We start from the raw sequence: 26,630 nt of genomic DNA, 5'->3' as shown, positions 1-26,630 counted from the left end.
AAGCAGCTCCCCAACATGTCGAGATCAAGTTTGAAGGCCTTCACCTGGCTACTTTGTTCCTTCTGTTTAGACCATCGGTTTCATCGATTTTCCCTTCATAAAAATTAAAGTAAGAGGTGACCACTGTTTGCATTGCCCTGCAGTAGATTGGTGTGGCTCGCCGTCTTCAAAGCCCCCGTCGATAATTCCCTATGAAAGCAGACTTCCTCACTGCGGTTAAGCTGCACGTTTCGTTTTCCAATTAAGCGCACTGGCAGGTTGTCCATCAGGCCGCGAGTCCCTGAGCTCCAGGCTACGTATAAATACGGCGACTCTACCTCACCGTCACTCCGTCCAATTTTCTCATTCACTCGCCTGCAAATTGCATTACTCCGCCATCGCTATATTTGTCCTTAAAATTTTTATGCTACATTTGAAAATATTTTTGACCCACCCCTGGGCTTTCATCTGCGTGTAATGGAAGCTGAATCTGGGGGTGCGGACACCACTCTGCAGAGGCGGGTGCAGAAACGCCCCTCCCACTTGGGGGAAAATGCGAGGAAAGGCTACCAGAGATAGGAAGGGTGCACACTGGTGTTCAGCAGGGATTTTGAAACTAAACACACACCTTTGCGACACACGGATGCTTCCAGAAGTGGGGGTTCAGGCTACTGCTGGTATGGGAGGAAAAAAATTAAAATGGCTTGAATTAAATGTCATTCTGCTTTCTGTATTGGCCATAGAGCAGCGTGCGGTACATCACAAACGTAAACACACCAGTATGAGTACACAAAGTAACATAATTTCACACATTTTGGCTATGAGAAATGTAACTAATTACCTTTTTGAAATTAAACAATGCAATTACTACTGAAATGTAAATGGAAAATTGTCTTTTGTCTTGCTTGAAAATATTAATAGACAAATGCAGCCTATTCCCCTAGTTTCCTGTTTATGATCTAACGTCATCCAACCTTAGAGTGGCGCAATGAATGGGTGATATTAGATACAGTGACAGATGAAATTTGACAGTTGTATTGTCTTGTACTGAGTCACAGCAGCAACACTAAAATAACTACCAGACAGCACACATGCATCGGCATGATGTCTCCGCGATGCTTGGAAATCCATCGGCAAAGCATCTCTATGTCACAGAGACATCGCTACTGAATATTGACATTTCCCCTGATGTCTGTGCAAGGTATTTTAACAGTAACACAATGTTAATGAGATCACTATGCGAAGTTTAGCCTACTGTTATTTTCCCAATAAGACTATATAATTTACAATCAGCCCATATATTTTTTATATAGTATACGGTACATTTGTTCCGTTTTTCCTGCATGTGGCTATACTGTTTAAAATGGTATACCAAACAAACAATTTAACTGATTAAAAGTTATACATTTATTATTTTAAATATTAACATGACAGAAACTGTAATAACAGGCATAACAGTTATGCTGAACTGAATAAAGCAAAATTGGGAGAAAAAAAATGCACTCGCTGAAACACACATTAGCGTATGTAACCATTTAAATATTGTTAATAGGCCTAAATGGAACACTATCATTTAACAATTTTCCGATCTAAAACCAAAGTATGTGTGTTTTCTAGGTATTAATAAGAGAATTGAAGTAACACAAAAGTTACCTTCCCTAGTAACTAATTACTTTTAAATGCAGTAAGTAATTATTTTTAAATGAAGTAACAAGTAATTAATTACTAATTTTCAGTAACTTTCAGTAATGGTTACCGTGTCCCGTGCGGGACAGACTGCAGACTCACTCGTGTAGCACACAGTAAGGCAGTGAGGCTATGTTTATGTTATCAAATTCAAATTAATTGTTCATTTAGTAAAGAGTTAGCCAGCCTCATGCAAGGACTGCACTGCTGACATCATCAAAGTCAGTGCAAAGCAACCAATGGGCTTGCTGATATGCAAAAGAGTACCAGCATGCATGATTATGAGTTATAGGCCCTGAAGATGTTATGATTCTACAGAAGTTTGACGTTCTTATTAAAGGCCTTTTATTAAAGGTCTTACCTCCCAACAGCATGTTGTCCATTGTGCCATTATTTTATGCTTCAACGAAAAAAGCCCCACTGCACCGAAAATGTGTGGCATCCCCTTATGCTGCAGATCAGCTGTTACAGGATCTCCTGGGAATGTGAAGCATATCAGAAAAGCAGAGCTCCCCCCACCACATTCATACACACTGACAGAGTGGCGTGCCCCCCTCCATCAAAGACTCCTGACAGATGATTGTGAATAAGGCAGCCTGCTTCTCTGCTGGGGGGTGGCCAGACTCAAAGCTCCTGCCCTTCTAGAAAACACTACAGTGTAAGATGTGCAGGTCCTTTCTTAAACAGAACTCTACAGGACGACACAAGATAGCAATCTGGGGTATTCTGCTGGCAAGAACCGCAACGAGAAACCACCAAGACACACTCACCGAGCAGCGCTGTGCTGAGGTGCCACTCGCCTCAGCTTGCCAAAATGGACCCCCTACCACTCCAGCCCCATTGACTTTAGCCTGGAGTTTAACAGGGAATGATTAGTGGATTGACTACAGGTGTGATGTCTGAGCAGCTGTATCCACTCCAGCTGCTTCTGCAAGCCGTGCCGGCCTGGGAACTCCAGGGTTGCCAGATTGGGCCAGGAATTACTAGGCTCCTGCTACCCTTAAAGGGGAATCCGTCAGACTTGTACCTGATGGGTTTGGATTTCATGGCAGATTTCAGAGTGAATCTTGAAACCACCTCTTACAATTCAGTTCACAAGATGAGGAGAATAATTACCATACAATGGAAATTAGACCATTTCATTTCTTTGTGGTGATGGAACTGTATTTTCCATTTTCTTAGCATTCTCTTGATGCCTTATGGTGTATAATTAGGGAGGAGCAGGAACCGCAGAGTGAGCCCACATGGAGCCCTCGTGCTTTTTGTCCCTGCGGGGGCCACATATACTAATGACAGCACTGATGAATGGCTTGTCTTTTTTCCCATGTGTGCAGTGTGTGACAGGGGCTAAGGCTGGGGGGGGGGGGTGCCAAATGTAAATGGTGCATTTTTGTCCCACCTGGGCTCATCTTGTGACTTCCCAGTCCTGTCACCCTCCTCTTCCCAGATTTCTCACCATCTTTTGCTAAATCACACACCAGCAATCACTCTCAAATGAAAAACATAAGTAGCTTTAACCTGAACCCCAAATGGTAGCCATTTAAATGAGATATAACCCTTTAAAATATAAGCAAAAGCTAAGCCTTTAGAATTTATTTTTCAAATAATGTTGTGCTTAAATAGACCAGTAAGAGCATCTACTGTCTTTCATCTTGCGTTCTGATAGGCTGTGCTGCTTGTCACATGACGGTGTGATTGGGTGAGCAGTACATTTAATTAAAGTCACATGATCATCTCATGCACAGGACTACAACGACGAGATCCGGCAGGAGCAGCTGAGGGAGCTGTCCTACCTGAACGGGTCGGATGACGGCAGCCGCGGGAGGAGCGTGCGGGGGCGGGGCTTGCGGCTAACCTCCACAGCAACGGCAAGGTAGTCCATCACAACCTCGGCCGGCTCAATTGTGCGCAGGCCTCAATGACTCAGGGCAGTTACAGGATTCAAAATAGTCTGTCCCCGCTAGTGATACATGTTTTCTCAAAAGTATCATTTCCATTTCAGCTAGAATATCTGAGGTGATGTTTATTTAATCATGTACTACAGTACCAGTCAAAAATCTGGACCTACCCATACAAAGATTTATTTGTACTATTCTGTATGTTTTAGAATAATTACAAAGACACAGAAACTATAAAATAACGCATATGGAATTATGCACTGACCAGAAAGAATTACACAAAAAAAAGCTTTATGGCTTAGGACTGGGAAGGTTGCCAGTGCTGCACAGTGGTGCACACTCATTAGCCGCTTTTCCTTCTGATACGAGTGAGATGAGTGCACGCTAATGGCAATCAGGAATGTGGACCCCAAAACCAAGTCATACAACACTATCACGCTCCTTTGTAGGTGGCTTGGTGTGTCAAACTTATGACTGGTTCTGTATGCCATCCTTCTGGTAAGGTTTGAGATTATCAGTGTTTGTATTCCAACTGGCAGATATTCCATGGCAAATGTGTGACGTAAATGCCCGGTAAAAATCTCATGTTCACTGAGTTTCAGGTGATAGCAGCACAAAACAGGGTCCGCCCTCCCTGAAGCTGCCTCATCCAATCTCACTGTCCTCCCCACTCACGCCCCTCCTCACTCTGCCCGCATCCCTGATTGCCATTAGCGTGATTGGGCACCCATCTCACTCGCACTTCTGCTGATTATTCATGTCTCAAAAACTCTTTATATTTTTGAGCACCACATACTAGGTGACCATAAGACCCTGGAACACCAGCCTGGAATACGTTTCTCTAGCAAACAGGGGTGGGCAGAGAAGGTCCATCATCCCTCACATCCTGCATTTGCAAAGCCAGAGCTACCATGTCATTCTCAGCTGATGCATCCCAGCATCTCCCCAAAGTAGCGGGACGGACATGAATGGAGAAGGGAAAATCCCTTTACGGAGTTGTTTGCTTCTGAGCCAGCGGAGCGGGTAGAGGATGACTTCCTTCTCACACGATGACTCCCACAACACCTCAGCAAATTGGGAAGCTGAGTTCTTAAAGATGGCAGCCCATGTTTATGCCCGTGCCTCCTGAAGTACTGGCCCGTGGTAGTCTGCGTGACCCTGCTGGTCATTTCCCGTCTGTCGGCAGCTGATTGGTCGGAGCCTTTCAAGGAGTTATAAAGGACATAAAGTGTCAGCAAGGTGCCTGTGAGGCCATTTCAGAACCCAGACCCTCCTCTGAACCGTTTGTGTGCTCACTGACATGTTTGTAAATGGACCTTGATACCCATGAAGATAGAGTGATGCCCCACATCACCCTACTGCCCTCTGACTGACCCTTAAATGACCTTTAAATGCCTCTGACTGACCTCTGATTCATTTTACCCCTCACACCAGGGGACAGAGTGCAGTTACCCCACTCTCCCCCTTGTCATTGACCCTCCACATCACCCTGCTGCCCTCTGACTGACCTCTAAATGACCTTTAAATGCCTCTGACTGACCTCTGATTCGCCCCTCACACCGGGGGACAGAGTGCAGTTACCCCACTCTCCCCCTTGTCATTGACCCTCCACATCACCCTGCTGCCCTCTGACTGACCTCTAAATGACCTTTAAATGCCCTCTGACTGACCTCTGATTCGCCCCTCACACTGGGGGACAGAGTGCAGTTACCCCACTCTCCCCGATATGGAGGGTCAATGACAAGGGGGCAGGGAGTTGCCCTGCCCACTTCCATCTCACTGCCCCCATGGTGACTATATTTATCTCCCTGCTGCCTTTAACTGACTTCTAAATGACCTCTGACTTTTTTTGCCCTGTGCCCCAGGGGACGGAGTGGAGCCGCCCCACCCCCCCCACTAGGCAGAGGTGCGGCGGCACCCAGAGGGAGCGTTGGCACTCGGGGGGCACTGCCCGTGACCCCAGCCGCCAGGGGTGTGCCAGCCCCCCGTGCCCGAGGAGCACCGGGAACCCCCGCATACCGACCACCACTGCTGCCCGCTGCACATGAGTCCTACGACGAGTATGTAAGTGACACACTGCACATTGCATTACTGCTGTGTATATCTAGGAAGGGGTCGCTCTGTCACTGTCCTTCTATGCAAATACAGGGCATTCATGCACACTAAGTCACTGTTTCGCAAACACGGCTCAGCAGGTTGGAATGCTGTGCTTGTCATCAGAAGGTCACTGATTCAAATCCCTGTGTCAACAGAGTGATGTCACCACTGAGTCCCTGAGCAAGGCCCTTATCCCCAAGTACTCCAGCAAAAGGTTGACCCTTTCTCAAAATGTATGATGCTTTGGATAAAAATGCCCGCAAAGTAAATATAATGTAGTTCCCGTTTGAGCGTCAGTACAGAAGCAGGTCGCATCTCAGTTAATGCTGAGAGGTATCGCCACTTCTTAACATCCAGTGCTGTATAACACCTGCAATAATCAAAATATGAAACCATCGCCTCCCGCGTCTCCCTTCATTTTCCTTAAATGATTGAAAACAAAAGGCTTTTTCCTGCCGAAATGAGGTACACATTGTTCTCCAGCAAGCATGAAAATCCATACCCCACCGGGACACATCGATTAAAGCATGAAATTGCATTTTACGAAATTCTATTTACCAAAGGTTAATGCAGCCGGCGTGTGGCAGATGGCAAGAGGGTCCGCTGTAAACTCTGATATGTAGCCAGCTTGATCTTCGCCATCCTATTCTTCACGCCACTCATGGTGTTGATCCAGGGAAATTTCCAGGAGACGAGGCGGCCTGGTCCTCCAGATATTGATACCCCGCCACCCCCTTTAGCAGCGGGGGGGGGGGGGGGGTTGCACACCCCAATGCACACAGCCCCTCCCCCACCATTCTTCCTTTCCAGCACCCCAACAGCCCAAGGTGGCTCTCGGATGCCAAGTGCTTTTTGAGGTCAGAGCCGGTCTTGTCACAACCTCATAAGAGAGTGAGTGCTTCCTGTACAGGCCTCTTTTGCATGCAGGATGTCTTGCGTGTTCCAACCATCACATATCACTCCGTCTGCATGGGGATGTGCGTGAGTGTAGCCTCATTATGGAGTAGAATTGACTTTTAACGGAGGAGCCTGAGTGTTTCTGGTGAAATGGTGAGCAGGGGGATTAAGAGCTTTGGGAGAGCGTCCAGTCTCCTGCACACTCATTCTCACGTCTGCTGCGCTTTGCCTTTAAAAACAACCCGACCTCCAGCCTCTGATCAGTGGCAAATTGCTTTTAGAAGGAACTGTGGTGCACTTTACCTTGACAGGCCTGTGTTATTCCTGTCTGGCCATTGTGTGGAAGCGGCTGCCCGCCATCTGTACCATACATGGGGTTCTGAGAGGGATGGTGTTTGCTCACCCTACAGACCATCTCATTTAAATATCACAGGGTCAGTACTGGCCTGGACTGGCCAATCAGCATACCAGGCAAAATTACCGCAGGGTCCAGGGCCGATTCTGAATCCCAGTCCAGTTATGACAATAACGCTGCATTCCAGTGCTGTGACAGTAACACTTCCACTGCCCTTATTTCTCTAACAATTATGAGCAGCTGGGCTCAGTGACTCTGTGTACCGATTAAGACACTGACACAGCAGTCAGGACGTGTTCCCCGCGAGTGCGAGACCTGCCGCAGCACGCGCCGCCTGGCGCTTGGGTTTCCTATCGACCGTAACCCGAAGCGCTATCAGTCCGCTGATGTGCCCTGCCGATAATTATGGCTTTCATATAAACATGAAGGATGCTGCCGGCCCGGATGAAGTGGCCGCATTTTCAATTAAAGCTCGTTTTACGGCGTGTTGGGTTGAACGGCCTCTCCGGCTTTCCGTATTAATGCCGGGCCCCGGGGAAGCACCCGCATGATTGAGTGACTCAATCAAGTTTATAAAACTGATATTGTAGAGGGGGGTGTAATATAACCGACGGGGGAACAGGGGATCGATTCCCAGCAGCGGATACCAATTCGGTGGGAGAGGGGAGCAGCTGGGGGGGGCTGATGAGCGACTGGAGGGGGTGCGTACAAGGGGTGACGCTTTTGTGCTTGGGAAGAAAGGTGAAGGAAACATCAGGCCCTGTCCGTATTCCCTCATGTGATCCTATTAGCTCTCCGGCTCAGGAGCGACCCAGACAGTGGGAGCAGCTACACTGCTATTTACACCCCCCCTTCAGGCCACCCAGGAGAGTGAAGGTTACCAGCGCAGAGAGACACAGGACTTACACTATAGATCAAAATTCTGCAAATGTTATACTGTAACATTCAAAAAAGCATTTTCTATTTAATACTCTTGCACTGTACTGTAACTATATTGAGCATGATTTATACTCTTTTAATTAATATTTAATTGATGTCCATTAATAAAAATCTATGACATTCATTATAAATAATTTAACAAGATCATTCATGAAGAGGTTACACTCTGAAAGGTACTTTGATAAAGAGGCTATACTGTGAAAGATGGACACCTTTAAACAGTATTCAAAGGAAGGTTTTTATCATTCAGGTCAGCAGAAGATGGTGTCACCGGGTTAGTTAAGTGCAGACAGGCTAGTTGTGTTAGGTTAGGGGTGTATGGTTAGCAGTAGCGTTTACCATCACTCAAACCACAGAATTGCATATGGGCCCCTGTGGGTGGGGGCCCCCTGTTGGTCACAAACAGTCACTACCTTAGGGAGAGCAGGGGGCTCTGAAGGCCCCCAGAAACAGCAAACCAGCCCCTGGATTTGGCAGGGGGGAGGATGAACTTCCATCCATTTTCTGAAACTGCTTATCCTGTTCAGGGTTGCAGGGGGTTCAGAACCTTTGGGCACAAGGCAGGGAATTTGGTAACTCTAATTAGCCACGGCATGTTTTTGGTCTGTGGAGGGAAATCAGAGTACCCAGAGGAGACAACAGCAGGAGAACCTGTAAACTCCACACACATGAAGACTGGAACCAGGTCCCAGGATGTGAGGCAGCTGTGTGAGGAGACAACAGCAGGAGAACATGCAAACTCCACACACATGAGGACTGGAACCAGGTCCCAGGATGTGAGGCAGCTGTGCAAGGAGACAACAGCAGGAGAACATGCAAACTCCACACACATGAGGACTGGAACCAGGTCCCAGGATGTGAGGCAGCTGTGCGAGGAGACAACAGCAGGAGAACATGCAAACTCCACACACATGAGGACTGGAACCAGGTCCCAGGATGTGAGGCAGCTGTGCGAGGAGACAACAGCATGAGAACATGCAAACTCCACACACATGAAGACTGGAACCAGGTCCCAGGATGTGAGGCAGCTGTGTGAGGAGACAACAGCATGAGAACATGCAAACTCCACACACATGAAGACTGGAACCAGGTCCCAGGATGTGAGGCAGCTGTGGGAGGAGACAACAGCAGGAGAACATGCAAACTCCACACACACGAAGACTGGAACCAGGTCCCAGGATGTGAGGCAGCTGTGCGAGGAGACAACAGCAGGAGAACATGCAAACTCCACACACATGAGGACTGGAACCAGGTCCCAGGATGTGAGGCAGCTGTGTGAGGAGACAACAGCATGAGAACATGCAAACTCCACACACATGAAGACTGGAACCAGGTCCCAGGATGTGAGGCAGCTGTGTGAGGAGACAACAGCATGAGAACATGCAAACTCCACACACATGAGGACTGGAACCAGGTCCCAGGATGTGAGGCAGCTGTGTGAGGAGACAACAGCAGGAGAACATGCAAACTCCACACACATGAAGACTGGAACCAGGCCCCAGGATGTGAGGCAGCTGTGTGAGGAGACAACAGCAGGAGAACATGCAAACTCCACACACATGAGGACTGGAACCAGGTCCCAGGATGTGAGGCAGCTGTGTGAGGAGACAACAGCATGAGAACATGCAAACTCCACACACATGAGGACTGGAACCAGGTCCCAGGATGTGAGGCAGCTGTGTGAGGAGACAACAGCAGGAGAACATGCAAACTCCACACACATGAGGACTGGAACCAGGTCCCAGGATGTGAGGCAGCTGTGCGAGGAGACAACAGCATGAGAACATGCAAACTCCACACACATGAAGACTGGAACCAGGTCCCAGGATGTGATGCGGCTGTGTGAGGAGACAACAGCAGGAGAACATGCAAACTCCACACACATGAGGACTGGAACCAGGTCCCAGGATGTGAGGCAGCTGTGTGAGGAGACAACAGCATGAGAACATGCAAACTCCACACACATGAGGACTGGAACCAGGTCCCAGGATGTGAGGCAGCTGTGCGAGGAGACAACAGCATGAGAACATGCAAACTCCACACACATGAAGACTGGAACCAGGTCCCAGGATGTGATGCGGCTGTGCTACCCACTGCACCACCACGCCGCCCAGAGGATGAACTTCCCAAGTGAATATTGGGTTTTTTTTTGGGGGGGGTTCTGTGAAATTATTATAATGAAAGTGACACCTCTAATTACAGTCAAACATTTTCGATTTTACATTTTACATTTTCACCATCAGGTCTCCCTGTGCTTGAAACGTTGAATTAATACTGGATGTGGGGAAAAAACCTTTCCTTAAAAATACCGACAGGAGCGTTTCCACAATCACAAGGCAAATTAGCTCAGTTTTTGGCGGCTGGAAGGTGCCGGTTTTGGCCAACGTACAGCAACGATTTGTCACACGGGCAGGCATCCGCTCTCCTCGCAGACGGCCGCACGGAGGAGTGATGGCCGGGAGTGGGGCCTCCCCCCTCTAGAGCTTTGATTATGAATTCCCCCGCTTACAGGCCTGGGCCAGTGGCTTGTAAAATTGACAGGCCATTAGAGGTGGCAGTAAGCCTTTTATTATGTCACCATGCTAAACTGTTAGCAGCACGGGTGTTTAGATGCTGGACATCATATCTGTGGAGACATGGGCACAACCAGGGAATAAAGACATTAGCCTCTTAGCATGGTGAGGGAGGGGGATCCCTGAGTATTAATGGGGGACGCGGCCTGGCCCAGCCCAGCCATCTGCTCATCCAAAGCCCATGACCAGACGTCTGACCCCTGAGAACAACCGCTGTGACCAGTGAAAGTGACCAGTGCATAGACGCGAAGGGCAGCCTGCTACGGCCTGTGCCCATGGGCTCACCGGCACCACAACATATGCTCCACGCTACCCGTTTTTAACCTGAAGCGACAATTTGTCACTGGAGCCTCATGGACACTTGGGAACAAAAATACGAGTGAGGCTTTGAGGTGCGTTTATAAAGGAGGGCGATTGTTAAAACTCAGCCTTTGTTTACACAGGATTGTTCAACATCATATCAGGGAGTGCCTTATTCACTCATGGCTATATTTAGCTGTTGCTGGGGGGCGCTGCAGCTCCGCACGTGTCTGTCTTCAGTTAATTAAGTCATCCTCCCTGATGCCACATGCCTAAGGAAGGACAGGGTTCATTACATCCCCTTCCTGAAAGCCGACGTCCTTCCCAAGCTCCAAGGAACTACAGCTAGACCCTCTTATCCATGAAACATACAGCTTGTTGGATCTTGTTGGATCTGAGGCAGAACTCACATCCTGCATGAGAAAGTGAGTGAGCGAATGGGGAGGGAGGGGGGAGGATACTTCATATTTTAGCACCTGTGTGATGCATGTCTCAAAAAAGGCCGATCCTACATGTATACAGAAAGCGCTGTTCTGAGAGATGGGCCAGATGAAATGCAAATGTCAGAGTGTAATGTTGTGTAATTTAATTTGTATTCATGTGCAAAGCTGCAGACTGTACAAATCCCCAGTATAGGACCAGGGCAGTGAAGGGCCGTCCATCACACTGACAGTAAAGCAGTGAGAGAGACTGTATTTCTTCATTCTCCGTGCAGAAACCGTGCATTTTATACCCATATAAATCATTACTACTATTGGTTATGTGTGTCCATTTATAATTAAACGCTCTACTTCTTACTCAGGAATCAATGAACTTCAGAGCCAAATGGAATGAGTAATAAGCCCATTCGAGACAGTGAACGCCCTCTTCGGTGAAAGGTGGAGATAGTCAGGTGGCAATAATCACTTGGTGATAGTCACACATTGACAGTCAGTTGGCGATTTTCTCTAAGTAATAGTCACTTTGTGATAGTCACTTTGTGATAGTCATGCAGCGACAGTCACGCAGTGATATTCTGGCTGTGATGAAGAATGTTTTTGTCACTTTCTATGAAACAGAAAACAGGCGAGCAGCTGTATGCCAACAGAGCAAGAAATACAGGCTCAATGTTTGAGTTGGCAAAGGCCGTGCTGGTCTGTGGCCATCGGTGACCGAACGCACCCCCTGCGAACATGATTGGCTCCTGCGTACCTCCCACAGGAAGACTCGCTCTGTTGTTTATAATGCCATTTAATTTGTAGTGTTATCATACAAGAAGGCGACGTGATTAAATCTGAACACGCAGGCATGCGGTAAGTCATAGACGGGAATATTCCCATGGGACGCTCTTTGTGTGGAACAGAAATGCTGTTTGTTCAGCGCCGGCTGGTGTTTAGAGGGCGCCAGGGGGTTGGCATGTAAGACCTCATCACACCACTTCAAATATCCCAGTTTATCGTTACACACAGTGTCTCTGGCTAATTATTTGGACCCAAGAGGTATAGAAGCGTGGGATTCTGACCCCGTTCATTGGCATGCACCCAAGACTCCCCCTGCATGGGATTGGGTGCCCGTCTTTGTGCCACTTCCTCCATGAGGAAATGAAACATGCCATCCCCGCAGAAAGATGGTTTAATGTTAAGGATGAGCTGGCATATGTGAGAGCAGTGACACTCAGAGCACAGGACCTTAAAACCCTGGATGGCATGTATAAAGTTGGGCGTGGCCTCTTTTATTCAAGCGCGGGGGAAGGATTAGCAGCTTGTTCAAAGTGCAGTGTTCCTAGTCACATGGCTCAGCTGACAGATCATGTGTGCCGCAGAAGCTTTATGGGTATTTGGGTTCAGTTAAATAATTATAAGCTGTCTGTTCCTTTTATAATTTATCCCCACCACTGTGCAAAGTGCCTTTTAACAGCCTATAAATATGTATGTCCCACTATGCAAATGACAGACACTGGGAACTTTATCAAGTAATTATGAAAAAAACAATTAAATTATTATTCCATTACCGGACTGTAACCATAACCAAAGCAGAATCTACATGTTTCCATGCATGTCAGTCCTGCTCCATGCTTGTTTTCACTTTTCCCTGCTTTGATTGTAATGTTTTAGGATGTTTTGGTGGCGAGTGGGCCAAACATGTCTCCTCAAAGTCTTCTGTTTGGCAACAAAGCTTTGCAGGGGTAAACATTACCATTTCAAAATGGGTGCGGAGACCCACGTGGAGTTTGGAGATAAACACAAGCTCTTTGAAAACGCAGCTAGTTTGTAAGAGCTAATGACGGCTCTTTTCAAAGCTTGGTAATTGTCGCATTATTATCAGTGAAGACGGCTGCAGAATCAGTAACAGACAGAGCCTCGTTAGACAGACGTACTGTCAAAATCCTTAACATAATCCTTACCGCCTGTTTATCGTCTTGCATTTTAATTGTGGCTGGAGCTAACGGCCTCGGAGGCAGAAGGATTCACATTTCTCTGACACAATTGTTCCTAAGTCAGGCTTGCCGAGTTAATTAGGATTTCATGTACTTGCAGATATGATAATATTGACATTCAAATGTTCTGCACATACAAAGAGCCGTATTTTATGCAATGAATAAGAGTCATTTGGGCAAAAAAAAAGGACATCCGATCGTCTTTGATCAACCGATCTGTATAGAGAAATCACATAGGCTACCAAGGCTGCTGTAATCTATAGTTTACTGAGGGGAGTAAGGGGAGGTCCACCTGGGGGGCACATCAGTCCATCACAGGGCAAAAACTCCCCTAGAAAACACGATAAAGGCAGATCAGTGTCTGCATGTCACCTGACCCATGCGTCTATGGGCTGTGTAGAGGAGATGTATGCCAACGCAAGGAAGAAAACATGCAAACTGCAATGAGGAAGCGAGCGAGAGAAAACCGTGTCTGCAGCTATGTGAAAGAAGGGGGTCGTTTTTGAGTTGCTGCCCTGCGGTGGACGGAAGGAAAATAGCACAGCTGACCCGACGAGTCAGGCATAGTCCTCCTACAGCATGCAGCTATAGCAGAATATTATGTGACTAAAGTCACATAATTACTTGATCTTATTTTACGTAAAGAACTTTGAATGACCCGTGTTTGAAAATGTGCTGTATAAATAAGCTTGCCTTGCCGTGCCTGAAGTCACCACAAAGGTTAGGAAACTGCTTCTTCTCCCAGGGCTCTTACAATTCAGGCCTTAGAGAGTATACTCAATGGGAAACGGTAAGACCCAGATATGGTAAACTGAACTATACATCAGCACTGTATGTGTGTGGAATGCAAGATGAAACCCAGACGAACACGGAAAATTGGACCGTATTTAAGTCAGCACCCCTATATGGGGGTGGCGTGGTGCCTCATTGGGCAGACGCCAGGCCTGGAGGGGTTTGAATCCCACTCTGTGTGTAGAGATTTCCCCTCTATCTCAAACTCTTATTTCCTCCCACAGTCCAAAGATAGTCAGTCACATTTGGTTATAGAGTGTGATTTGTGTTTGTGTGTCCTGTGATGGACCGACATCCTGTCCAGAGTGTCCCTTACACTGTGACGGACTGGCATCCCATCCATGATGTCTCCTGCCCTCTGATGGACCGATATCCTGTCCAGAGTGTCCCTTACACTGTGATGGACCGACATCCTGTCCAGAGTGTCCCTTACACTGTGATGGACTGGCATCCCATCCATGATGTCTCCTGCCCTGTGATGGACTGGCATCCTGTCCAGGGTGTCCCCCCTGTGATGGACTGGCATCCTGTCCAGGGTGTCCCCCCTGTGATGGACTGGCATCCATCCTGGGTGTACCCCTGCCTTGTGTCCAATGATGGACTGGCATCTTGTCCAGGGTGTCCACAGCCCTGTGCCTTGTGATGGACTGGCATCCCCTCCAAGGTGTCCCCTGCCCTGTAATGGACTGGCATCCCACCCAGGGTGTCCCATCCTGTGTCCTGTGATGGACTGGCATCTTGTCTAGAGAGTGCCCTCCCTGTGATGGACTGGCATCCATCCTGGGTGTCCCCCCTGTGATGGACTGGCATCCCCTCCAAGGTGTCCCCTGCCCTGTAATGGACTGGCATCCCACCCAGGGTGTCCCATCCTGTGTCCTGTGATGGACTGGCATCTTGTCTAGAGAGTGCCCTCCCTGTGATGGACTGGCATCCTGTCCAGGGTGTCCCATCCTGTGCCCTGTGCTGGACTGGCATTCTGTCTGGAAGTCCCCTGCCCTGTGACTTGTGACAGACTGGAATCCCATCCAGAGTGTCCCCTGCTTTGTGCGCCATGATGGACTGGCAATCTGTCCCATAGTGTCCCTTGCCTTGTGCCCTGTGATGGACTGTCATTCCATCAGGAGTGTCCCCTGTCTTGTGCCCTGGCCCTGTGATGGACTAGCATCTTGTCCAGGTTGTCCCTTGTCCTGTGATGGATTGGCATCCCATCCAGGAAATATACCCTAACGTAAGCAGGATCCCTGCGGACCTGGGTAATTAGCTGCTATTTCTGTGTTTAGGCCTCCACGGTCTTCCGGACCCTCATTTCTCTCTCCCTGGCTGTCCTGGGTTAGGCTGTCAGCTGACAGTGAAGTAGCACTACAGAGGCATTGAGCGCCCCCCCATCCTAATTACAGCAGGCCCCAGCCCTCCACCCGTGCGTTAGCGCTTGATTTATTTCTTCTTAGCTTGTTCAAAGAAGCTGGAGTTAATTGGTTTTCCTGCCGAGTTTTAAAATGTAAGAATGGGGCTCCATTAGGGGGGCCTTGCTTTCCATGCAGTGAGGTCCAGGAGTCCTTGTAAATGTTACACAAATGAAAGCACTGGGCTTTCTGAGCAAAGCATTGAGTTTCCATAAGTACGATACACACCGGCATTACGATGGGCTGGGGGCCCACCCAAACATAAGACCCGATCAGTGACAATGTTTACCACCACTCAAACCACACAATTATATGGGCCCCCAAGGTCACTGCACTGGGAGGGGTGAGGGACCATGAAGTGACTTTTTAAGTGGGGCCCCAAAAACCACAAGCCCATTCCTGAGCCTGATTAATTGAGCTAAGTAGCAAGAGGACAGCATACCTCTACAGAATATTAGGGAGCATATTTAAACATCCAGGGAATTCGGAGAAGCTTCCCACTGGAAATATGAGAGCTTCATTGAACTTAACTTGATTCAACTATATACAGCAACTGTCGTCTGTACTGCTAATGCCTTTTCAGAAGCCAGGGAAGAAGTGAATGGGCAGGAGAATGTCCCGGAAGAGGAAGAAAGGGACCACAGCTTTGTCATTTAGGGGACGGCTCACACCACAAGGCTGTGGATTGAGATTCAAAACAACAACTTAATCCCTGACATAATCCTCAGCTTTAATTTAGTCAAATCCATGTTCATGATCATACACACGCTGCTCTCTATCCGTGAGCAGCATTTAAACCTGCCTGAATTCACAATAGAGATGGACTTGAGCAATCTGTCCCAGTCTGTGGGCCGAACGAACCTATAATGCCATTTTTCAGCCTGGGAGAACCAGCACAGTCTGCTGGGAGATCATAGAAGAGGACAGCACACAGAAGCGACAGGAATGTGGCTTCTGGAGAGTTCTGACTAATGACACTGCAAACAAGGCAAATGAGCTAACAGCCCTGTTCCTCATCCATATTTGGAGATTTCACCAAATTACTTAATCAGCCCCTATTCTGTACACATGGGGATCGTTAGTGAAACTTTATCATAAATACAGCCTGGGTCTTTTAGGTCTGAAGGTGGGATTAGCTGCGTTGTTGACAGATGGAGTCTCACTAACGGAAGACGACAAGCTAACTCTGCCATACAAATTATATATGTGCCCTTAGCAATATGTTTGTTACAGTGAAGAGGCCACAGTCAATTAATTACTCACTGAAATGTCCCCAGTTTGTAAGTGTGGATGAAAAGGTTGCTACAGTCTCCGTCACAGTCTGTGAGAAAGTGTCTTTCCTAGATTAATGTAAATGGATGTTTAAGAACAAATCATTTTAAAGGGGAATGCCTGCGCTGCTAATCAGCCCCTTCCCCATTAATTAAAATACAGCCTTAGTTTCTACGGTGGCAGGTTCTGGATTAGATAGGGCAGATTAGGACGATAATTGATGCCAATGAACAGTTTGAATGCTAAGGTATTTTAAAAGGCCCAGGGGAACTGAGGGGGGACATGGTTTGCATGGAACGCCACCTAGAGGATCTGGGGAGAATGGCGTGTGTTTCCAGGGACTCCAGCTTGATCTCAGGCGCACTGATCCACACAGACTCTCAGTGTTTCTCCTGCTGTGTAAAGTGTAGATAATCAGCTACTTAAAGTGCTTCGCCAGCCAGCATGAAAAGCTGCAACTTGTTTCCCAATGAAGACCTTGGGGGTGCCACTTCCAGCTCTGGGGGGGGGGCTCTTGCATTTATACCTTTGAAGGCCATATGTAATCTCAATGTATGGGTGAAATTATGAGTGTATAAGTAAAATTATAAGTTTCCAGAATGTCAGGTCAGGGACATAACTCAATACGTTAACAAGCACACAAAGAAAATCGAATTATTGTGTTAATCTGACTAAGACCATACTTATAAAGTACCTGTAAACATGTTAGTCTGACTGAAATCGTACTAAATCGAATTTCTCATAGTTGGACTAAAACACCAAGATAATGCCACCTATCATATCGGAGTCGGACATACACACAGCGAATAAATCGATTCCCCTCCTGTGCATATATACTGGGACAAGGCCAGTAGTCCGATTAAATGGTATAGTCGAGCTATAACCGTAGCTTCACTTAGCTGTGCATGGAAACGTACTAACTGTTGCAGAAGAGACAGAACAGCTGGTTCTGCTTTCAGGAGGATCTGCGAGAAAACAACAGACAGGCTGAACAGGGGAACCAAGAGCGGAGAGCAGAGACGCAATCCAGCTATCAAACTTCACACTAATTCTAGAATGTTCCTCCTAAAGAGCCAGGGGCCTTTGTAAGATGAGACAGCTGAACATCATGTACATGCTATAATGCAAATCAGCATAACAAGCCTGCTTGTAAATCCTTAATTTTGTACACAGGTCTTCATGTTCAAAGAGATAACAGAAGTACCCAAGACAGCGTGTCTACGGGCGTTGGCGCTCAATAAATCAGCCATGTGTAAAAAAAAAACCATTCACAGAACATTAGAAAACTCCACTGTTCCAGAAGCTTCTCCGGTGCCACTAATTTTCAGTCAGCTGTCAGTTTATGGCAAGATAGCCATTTAGAATCAGGAGTTTTGTGATAGTATCCTGAGGATTGATGGTCTCATGTCAGGAATCAGCAACTGCCTTACACATCTGTAGAAAAGATGTTCTCTGATATATGCCTCCTGACAAGCCTCCAGCAAATAGGAGGGATGTGCCAACCAAAGGGTCTAAATCAGCTGACGTGGGCAACAAACAGCCAATTTATCTGGGTGTTTAGAGCAGGGACCACTTTCACAACTGAATATGTACTTCATACATCACGTGTGGCTGGCTAGCTCACACTTATCCAATGATTTTGACCTGTTCGGCCAGCTGGACTATGGTTAAGAACCTTTCTTAAAGGTCCCGCAGTAGACCTGGACCAGCGCTGCCTGGGGTAGATGCCCTTAATCACCACACTACCAGCTGGCCCTTTGCTGCTTGGGGTAAATAAGTACTGCACTCCAGGCTGGCCATTAACAAGTAGGACACAAATCAGTCAATTCATGGAATGTACTGTATATTACAAATTTACTTCAGAGCTAAATGCAGGAAAACTGGGGAATCTGACCCACATACAAACCTGTGCTTCCAACATAAATTATTCACACGCAGCTCGACTCAGAAACATGTCAATTTCTCATTTCTTTTCTCATTTTGTATCAAAATATCAATATATAGAAAATTCAACCAGGCCGAGAGGATTCAGTCATTTTCTGGCTTCGCTAAACTCTTAAGAAACGTGAATATTTATACACCAAACCATGGCACAAACATTGTGATCTGTGGTAGAGGAAATCACTATGAAGCATATGTCCCATTACTAACGATTTAGGACCAGGGGCCAGCTTGTTGTTTCTGGGGCCCCACTGAAAGAGTCAGGTTGCCCACCCCACCCCCATGCCCAGATATTTCAAAAACAATCAGAAGATGGTAGCTAACTACCTGGTTAGCAGAACATGCTACTTCAGCATCTCCCAAATAAGGAACGTTATAAAATTTAATACAGTGGTACCTCAGTTCTCAAACTCATTAGAACTCGATCTGAATCTCAGAAGTCAAACCGTGAACACCGACCTAAGATAATTTGTACACATGGGGAAATGAGTCACGTGACACGTCTCTCAGCGGCAACAAAGGGTAACACTTCAGTCTCAGCCTCGCATTCACTGTATTGTAAACAAGCATTGTGCATGTTTACATTTAGACAGTAAAAATACATTTAGACAATGATGGACAGTAACAGTAATTATTATATAATAAAATACATTTAAAAATTAAGATTTCTTATTATTATAATATTAATAATAAACCATTAATACATTTCATTATAATAATATTGTTGTGCCGAGCGAGGACAGAACGGAGACAAAGATGCAGACATCAGGGTATCAGGGAATATGGGGTTTAATTACAGGTAAGGCAGGCAAAACGCAGACGGACAATACAAAGACCGGACTGGGGAAACAAACTGAAACGCGGACTAAATACAGAGGACTAATGACAACAACCAGAAACAGCTGATCACACGGGGATTCCACACGGGGTTAACGAGGGAGCGTGGCACGCAGAAGGAGCAGACAATCGGGGCATGATACATTGTTTTTTTAACATTACACATTGTTTGGATACATTTCCTTACTTTACAAATTACTGTTTTGATAAATGTGCTTAGATGTGTTTAGTACAGTACATGCTCTTCTTGTTTTATCCGGTTCATTTTGTGTTTAAATGCTAAAGAAAAAAAAAACATATTTAGGGGTCATTTTTTGGAGCTGGGAACCAATTAATTGGTTTTCCATTATTTATTATGGGGAAAATTCGATCACAACTCAAACTTTTTAGGATTCGATCCGGAGTTCTGAACGGATTAAGTTCAAGTTCTGAGATACCACTGTATTTATTAAATTTAATATTTAGTGTAGTGAATGTTTGGCCAACAGGGGGCCCTGCACAAACATGTGGTTTGAGTGGTGGTGAACACTGCTACTAATTAGGACAGACTGAATATGATCCTTAAATGACGTAGGAATCAATCTGTCACTTGAGTAGGGACGAAGGGTCTGTGTCAAGATGCCATTTAAGTGTGGAATGCAGATGTGCGTTTTGGAGGCTTTAAGTGATCATTAAATATAAAGCAGGACTGAGGTCAGGGCTGAAGGTGTATTATCTGCTTAATATTCAAGGTGTGGGACAGCTAATTAATGCCGCTTAGGGCTGTCTACCGTTACAAACGCTTTCATTTGAGAATCAGCGGGAAATCAGACTTTCGTTTTTCTGAAATACAAGAACAATACTCCCAATATTCAAAATGTTCCCAACACTTAATGTTCTTAATAATGGTTGACAAATGCCATTGTATTCTTCATGTTCTAGAAATATTGGCACATGTGCTTGTTTCAAGTCAAAAGCCTTGTGAGTTTGAGTAAGAAACCCACTTAATGTCCAGGGATTAGTCAGAAAATCAGTTTATAAGCATGTATGTTGTGTGTTAATTAGTGGCAGCAAGACAACATAAAGACAACTTCTAACACTAAGCAATGTATGACTCCACACTTACATAAAAACTGACTATGGAAGTTTCGAACCCTGCCAACTCACCATCCCCAAGCTCAAAGTGAAACTTTTTCTTCATCAATAAAAGAAAACCTTTCTGGAGATCATCCAATAGATTGTGTTGAATACCCAACCATCTATGGACAGTCTGAACGATGACTCCCTCTTGATATTCAAAGTAGGTTTGAGAAATGCCCATTTTCGCAGAATCAATCACTTCACACAGTCTCAGAAGTGTAATCATGGAACCTCTGAGAGCTCTGTCACCATATAAAGGGAGCCTCCTAGAACACAGGGACAGCCAACATGCTCAGAGCCCTGTCACCATATAAAGGGAGTGTCCTAGAACACAGGGACAGCCAACATGCTCAGAGCCCTGTCACCATATAAAGGGAATGTCCTAGAACACAGGGACAGCCAACATGCTCAGAGCCCTGTCACCATATAAAGGGAATGTCCTAGAACACAGGGACAGCCAACATGCTCAGAGCCCTGTCACCATATAAAGGGAATGTCCTAGAACACAGGGACAGCCAACATGCTCAGAGCCCTGTCACCATATAAAGGGAATGTCCTAGAACACAGGGACAGCCAACATGCTCAGAGCCCTGTCACAATATAAAGGGAATGTCCTAGAACACAGGGACAGCCAACATGCTCAGAGCCCTGTCACCATATAAAGGGAATGTCCTAGAACACAGGGACAGCCAACATGCTCAGAGCCCTGTCACCATATAAAGGGAATGTCCTAGAACACTGGGTCAGCCAACATGCTCAGAGCCCTGTCACCATATAAAGGGAATGTCCTAGAACACAGGGACAGCCAACATGCTCAGAGCCCTGTCACCATATAAAGGGAATGTCCTAGAACACAGGGACAGCCAACATGCTCAGAGCCCTGTCACCATATAAAGGGAATGTCCTAGAACACAGGGACAGCCAACATGCTCAGAGCCCTGTCACCATATAAAGGGAGTGTCTTAGAACACAGGGACAGCCAACATGCTCAGAGCCCTGTCACCATATAAAGGGAGTGTCCTAGAACACAGGGACAGCCAACATGCTCAGAGCCCTGTCACCATATAAAGGGAATGTCCTAGAACACAGGGACAGCCAACATGCTCAGAGCCCTGTCACCATATAAAGGGAATGTCCTAGAACACAGGGACAGCCAACATGCTCAGAGCCCTGTCACCATATAAAGGGAGTGTCTTAGAACAATGGGACAGCCAACATGCTCAGAGCCCTGTCACCATATAAAGGGAGTGTCCTAGAACACAGGGACAGCCAACATGCTCAGAGCCCTGTCACCATATAAAGGGAATGTCCTAGAACACAGGGACAGCCAACATGCTCAGAGCCCTGTCACCATATAAAGGGAGTGTCTTAGAACACAGGGACAGCCAACATGCTCAGAGCCCTGTCACAATATAAAGGGAATGTCCTAGAACACTGGGTCAGCCAATGTTCTGACAGGAAAAGAACAACCTGGAACATTTGTATGGCAGATGTGATAGTTACAGTGGTACATTGACCATGGTCCAGGCCAATTCTTTTGAAATTGTACTCAACCATGAAATCAAAGAGGTTCATTCTCTTTTCCACTCATTCTCTAACTACTGAGGCCCTATTCTTTTCTGCAAAGAATGATTACCAAGAGGACATACCTCAAAGCAAAAATAAAATATGTTTATTGAAATATAAAACTAAGTATCAAGGCATGATTTCTAATTCCTAGGCCCTGCTAGTCTTTCTGTTGGATTTACAATTATCTTTAAAGAGGCATAGCTATCAGAAGAGCTTGTTCTGCAGAGCGTCCTTCAGGGAGTGTATAAAGTGACATTCCCTCGGCGGTGAATGTGCCAGCCTTCGTAATGAGAGAGAGAAAGGAAAGAAGACAGGAAATTAGCACTGGCCTCAGTGTCTGACTCAACAGGAAATGGTAGAAATAGCAGAAAAACTCCAACCTCATCATGAGAAAATCTATCATATTGTAGTCTGTCTGTATTGTTGTATCTCAGATTGTCCCAAGCATAAAGGCACCACTAAATGACCATGGACCCAGCTGATTCCCCTCATCTCTGGATACAGCTGTATTAGTCAACAGCCAATGCTTAATGTCCGATAGAGAGAGCTGGCACCACTCTTCTAGTTTCGGATAAGAATCTCATAAATGAGGGAATGCCTTGCCCTCTGGATTTCATAACTGATTCGCTTAAATCTGCTACACAGCAATTAGTCTCGTTCCTCATCTGGTCATGGATCAGATTTTGGGAGGGGCTTGAGAGTGCATTTCTCTGAGGGCTCATTATGTTTACACAACTCAATGCGATTCAGCTCCTTCCAAAAAGTCTTACTGGCCTGACGTACGCCAAGGAAATGCAATTAACATGTTAAAGCTTTAAAAATTTTAACAAACAACAGACAATTATTGAAGTTTTAAATCAGTTATTCACATAGGTGGCCCCAGGCATACAGCCAGCCTACGGAACTCCCTGCCTTTCACTAAACTCCCTTGTGAAGGTGTCGAGGCTGACTTGTCGCTTTCACTCTCAGGCATATGACGATGGATATGACGGCGAGTATGACGACCAGAGTTACGATACTTATGAAGACACCTACAGCAGTCAGACAAAAAGGTGCGTATCCACGGGGGAAACAATGGCCTGCAGGAGCCTGTAAGTTGAAGGGGATCCTGGTCTATAGCTTCCTACTCTCTAGCCTGCCTGTGGTGGTTAAAGTACGACAATTCTCTGGAGCTGCTCTCAAGAATTTGTTTCATATTTTGAGAATCAATTAAAACGAATCCAGGCACTTCTGATGAGCAGTCTGGAGACACTTTCCCAGATATATAGTGGTTTGAATGGGGACCTTAGAGAAGGGGAGGGGTTTCCTCAGAAATCCCCACCTATCCGGTGTCCTTTAACAGTGAGACCCCAAGAGTAACATCGTTATTACTTCAGAGTAATTGCAACTGTTACTAACTGTAGCACTTAGTCATTCTTTACAAAAATGTTAGATTCCACTTACTAAACATACTAAATGCACCAACTTCTGAGTGCCTCCTGTAAACATCTCGTGTGTGTGTGTGTAAAGCTCTTCCTCTTTTATTTGATGCTTTTACCCAAATGGATGCTCACCCAAAGGCATGCTGGGTTAACCAGCCAGAGATATAGATGCTCGGTCCAGCACACACAGCACTGACAGCCATACATCGAAAACAACTGTGATTCTGCTGGCAGCGCTGAGTGGACGTTGCACTGCTGAAATCAGACAGCAGTCAAAAGACTTGTTTCGCCACCAAGAGCAGCACTTGAATAACTGTCAGTCACTTGGATCGAAAACTCATTTCCTGCATTCATGTAAACCAATCAGCGCCTATTTTCAGAACGATTACAGCTGAACTCTGAGACGTGAAGCTTTTCTATTTAAACAAGCGCTTTCCGTCTTGGCAAACCATCATTATCACTCAAGAGCTAAACTGTTTTGAAGAGACGTCTTCAAAGAATACAGCAGTCTCACATTAAACACGTGCCACTGTAATCATCTTCTGCTGAAGAAAACTAGGAACTTTGTATATAAACGTGTTTATTAATTCAGTCGTTCATTTTCACTTTTACTTATCTAGTCATATACTCTTCTGAAATTAATATATCAATAATGGCTCATTTTCCATTATTTTAATGCTCTCGTTTGATTGTTCCTTCACTGAAAATCACAGGAGTAATCATAATAATATTTTGAGCTCCTTGTGTATACAGAGTGCTTCACAGTGGTGTTCATGCATCAGGTGGCTCTGTCCTTAAAGACACAGTGTGCTGCATTGTGCCGTACTGTTCTGGGCATGAATGGCTTTCCTGTGTGTGCTGCCTCACTTCACACCCCACACCACCAAGCCCATGATGGGGGAGCAACAGTAAGCATGTGGGATCGTTAGTAAGGTCACTGTTAATTGTGTACATGTTTGAGCTCATTGAAAGGATGATCAATCAAAGCCGACATGCTTTTAACACCCCCACTGTTGTCCTTCGCTCTCTTCATGATGCATGTATCAAATTACCCCCCCCAAATATGTCGCTGTGACGACAGCGGAAGTCTAAGCGATTCCATAGTCAAATTGGGGGAGGACAGTTCCGCATCGTAACCCCAAATTTGAAACCCCATCAATTAAACTCATTAGTCTGGTTAATTTCCTGCAAGATGAGCTGTAAAATGGCAGGTCCTACAAAATCCTCTCTGAATCGGTCCATTACCCTTAAAGCAGGACACGGAGCATTATGCGTCCCTGTTACCTAAACACACCTTGTTAAGCGCGTCAGGCCCGCACCGTGGGTGAGGACGCCTCTGTAGCATGTGTCATGAAAATGGGTCAGCACAAGAAGAGTTATGAAGTAATTCTGAAATTTGTCTGTCTGCGGGTCTGCGGGTCCACCTTCAGCAGGGTCTTTGAGTCAGAATTGTATCCTGTACTTCCCACAGACTCATCATTTTCCATCTTTCTCTGGATTTGCAATCTACAATGCAAAAATTCGGTTATGAATCAGAGGTGAACATGAGGCAGCTTTGGAACATTCTAGCCATCCTGTCCTGCTTAAACCACCATCTTCTTTCATTGCAGCGCTTCTGAGTACTACGAATACAGCCACGGCACAAACGAGGACGCCTACGACGCTTACGGTAAAGACTGCCCATCTATTTCTCCTCTCCATCTGTGTTTTTGTTGCTTTGCTTCATCAGAATAAAAAAACTACCGGATGCCCTTAGGAAGAAAACAAAAAAATCTTCCTTTTTCAGCTTTTGTAGAACTTTGATCTTCTTGAACTGATTAGCTTTGTTCCAAACACAAGAGTTCTGTATCCAGGAGGGGTTACATGTGAACAGGATTCCAGTAGCAATTAATAAAAGGGGGTCAAATTGATATCCGCAGGGATGCTGAGATGCCTGATTAGTACCTGGGAGTGTTTTACTTTGCCAAGTGTCACATGTATCGACTCGACAACAATTCCTCCTGCGCCAAGGCCGGGGCACCCACTGCTAATCGAAGGTCTGGTGGGGGCGGCACAGCGCCAGCTGGAGTTAGGGAGCGTGGATAATGTGCATTATTCATGTCCGACGGTATCAGGGCATGCGGACACCCCCATTCCTGACCTCTGGCAAATATGTGTTTGCCCGGACGCCCCTTTCAGATGTCATGTCCAGCAGGACCCCTGATGCTGCTCACTCACCATGGTTATTTTCCCCCTCGCTCAAGAACAGAATGTAAAAAGTGTTCTATTGACAACAAGCCTTTAGGGGTCTTTGTGCTGTGGTCCCTGGGGCTCCTTTTCAGGCCTGCAGACATGGAGTTCACACCGTTCTTCTGAGGGACGGATGTAGCTTAAACTCGGCCCATTGACTCCATCAGGGAAAGCCACAGGCTGCCTTTCTCTTATATAAAAACGAATTCCTCCCACGCGGCAGCGAGAGAGTGTCCTTTCTCTGGGGGAGATAAGGGGAGGCGGTCTGGCTGATGTCTGAGACGCAGTATACCGTGAGTGGTTCCCGGGCAGGGCCCTATGTACCTAGCCAGGCAGCTCCGGGGGGGGGGGGGGGGGGGGGGGGGGGGGGCTACATCCACAGCCTGCTAGCGGAAATCTGGACTGCCGGCAGCCAGTAGCATGTGCAGCTTGGATGGACACAGAATCCCAGCAGTCATAAACGTGCTTTTGTAGGATTAGAGCGGATAGCTGGCCCCATGCAGCTCTTGGCAATGAGCCCCCGGCATGGCAATTCCTAGTGTTCGTCTGCCTTGCTGTGCCTGTCTTCTCAGAAGCACGGGAAGCTGCTTCCAGAGTGTCAGGACGCAGAAGCCCAGAAAACCGGGAGTAAAGTTACGTGATTTTATGCTTTACTCTGCTGGGGATATGCTTTTTGACTGCCATTGGAATAAGCAGGTTAGGGTTAGATTCCCCACCAAAGGTCAATGTGGGCTCAACACCCCATAAAATTAAAGGAGGTGGGCAGTCTACCCAGCATGCCTTTTGCTGACAATGGAGATCTCTCTTTCTATGGTTTTATGTTTCTGGGCTTGTACCTGCGCAGATGAACTAGCAGGTCCACAGTGATATTTCTCTGAAACCCTCCATTTTCCCCAGAGGCGAGGGT

At 46.5% G+C, this 26,630-nt stretch overlaps 1 protein-coding gene and 1 long non-coding RNA gene across 6 annotated transcripts in view; one reads left to right on the top strand and one right to left on the bottom strand.

Annotated features, from left to right (window-relative positions):
- khdrbs2 (KH domain containing, RNA binding, signal transduction associated 2) overlaps positions 1-26,630 on the top strand; it is an 89,345-nt gene that overhangs the window by 46,485 nt on the left and 16,230 nt on the right. For all 4 annotated transcript variants that reach the window (XR_011989441.1, XR_011989439.1, XR_011989440.1 and 1 more), the window contains 4 exons: positions 3,411-3,538; positions 5,429-5,627; positions 23,043-23,125; positions 25,105-25,163. Coding sequence is in view for 1 of the 4 variants with exons in the window: in XM_072709352.1 (XP_072565453.1) it covers positions 3,411-3,538; positions 5,429-5,627; positions 23,043-23,125; positions 25,105-25,163 (469 nt within the window). In the remaining 3 variants the exon portion in view is untranslated. The remainder of the gene's footprint in view (positions 1-3,410; positions 3,539-5,428; positions 5,628-23,042; positions 23,126-25,104; positions 25,164-26,630) is intronic.
- Positions 1,412-26,630, bottom strand: part of LOC140588154 (uncharacterized) — a 28,615-nt gene continuing 3,396 nt past the window's right edge. Inside the window, exons 3-4 of one of the 2 annotated variants that reach the window (XR_011989442.1) lie at positions 2,436-4,764; positions 1,412-2,142 (exon numbers count right to left, since the gene is read on the bottom strand). This is a non-coding gene — a long non-coding RNA (uncharacterized lncRNA). The remainder of the gene's footprint in view (positions 2,143-2,435; positions 4,765-26,630) is intronic. The other variant, XR_011989443.1, reaches the window with a different exon arrangement.

This window comes from Paramormyrops kingsleyae, chromosome 3, assembly GCF_048594095.1.
Source record: "Paramormyrops kingsleyae isolate MSU_618 chromosome 3, PKINGS_0.4, whole genome shotgun sequence".
NCBI lineage: Eukaryota > Metazoa > Chordata > Actinopteri > Osteoglossiformes > Mormyridae > Paramormyrops > Paramormyrops kingsleyae.
Note: the sequence above shows the minus strand (reverse complement) of the source record. Positions and strands in the feature narration are given on the sequence as shown.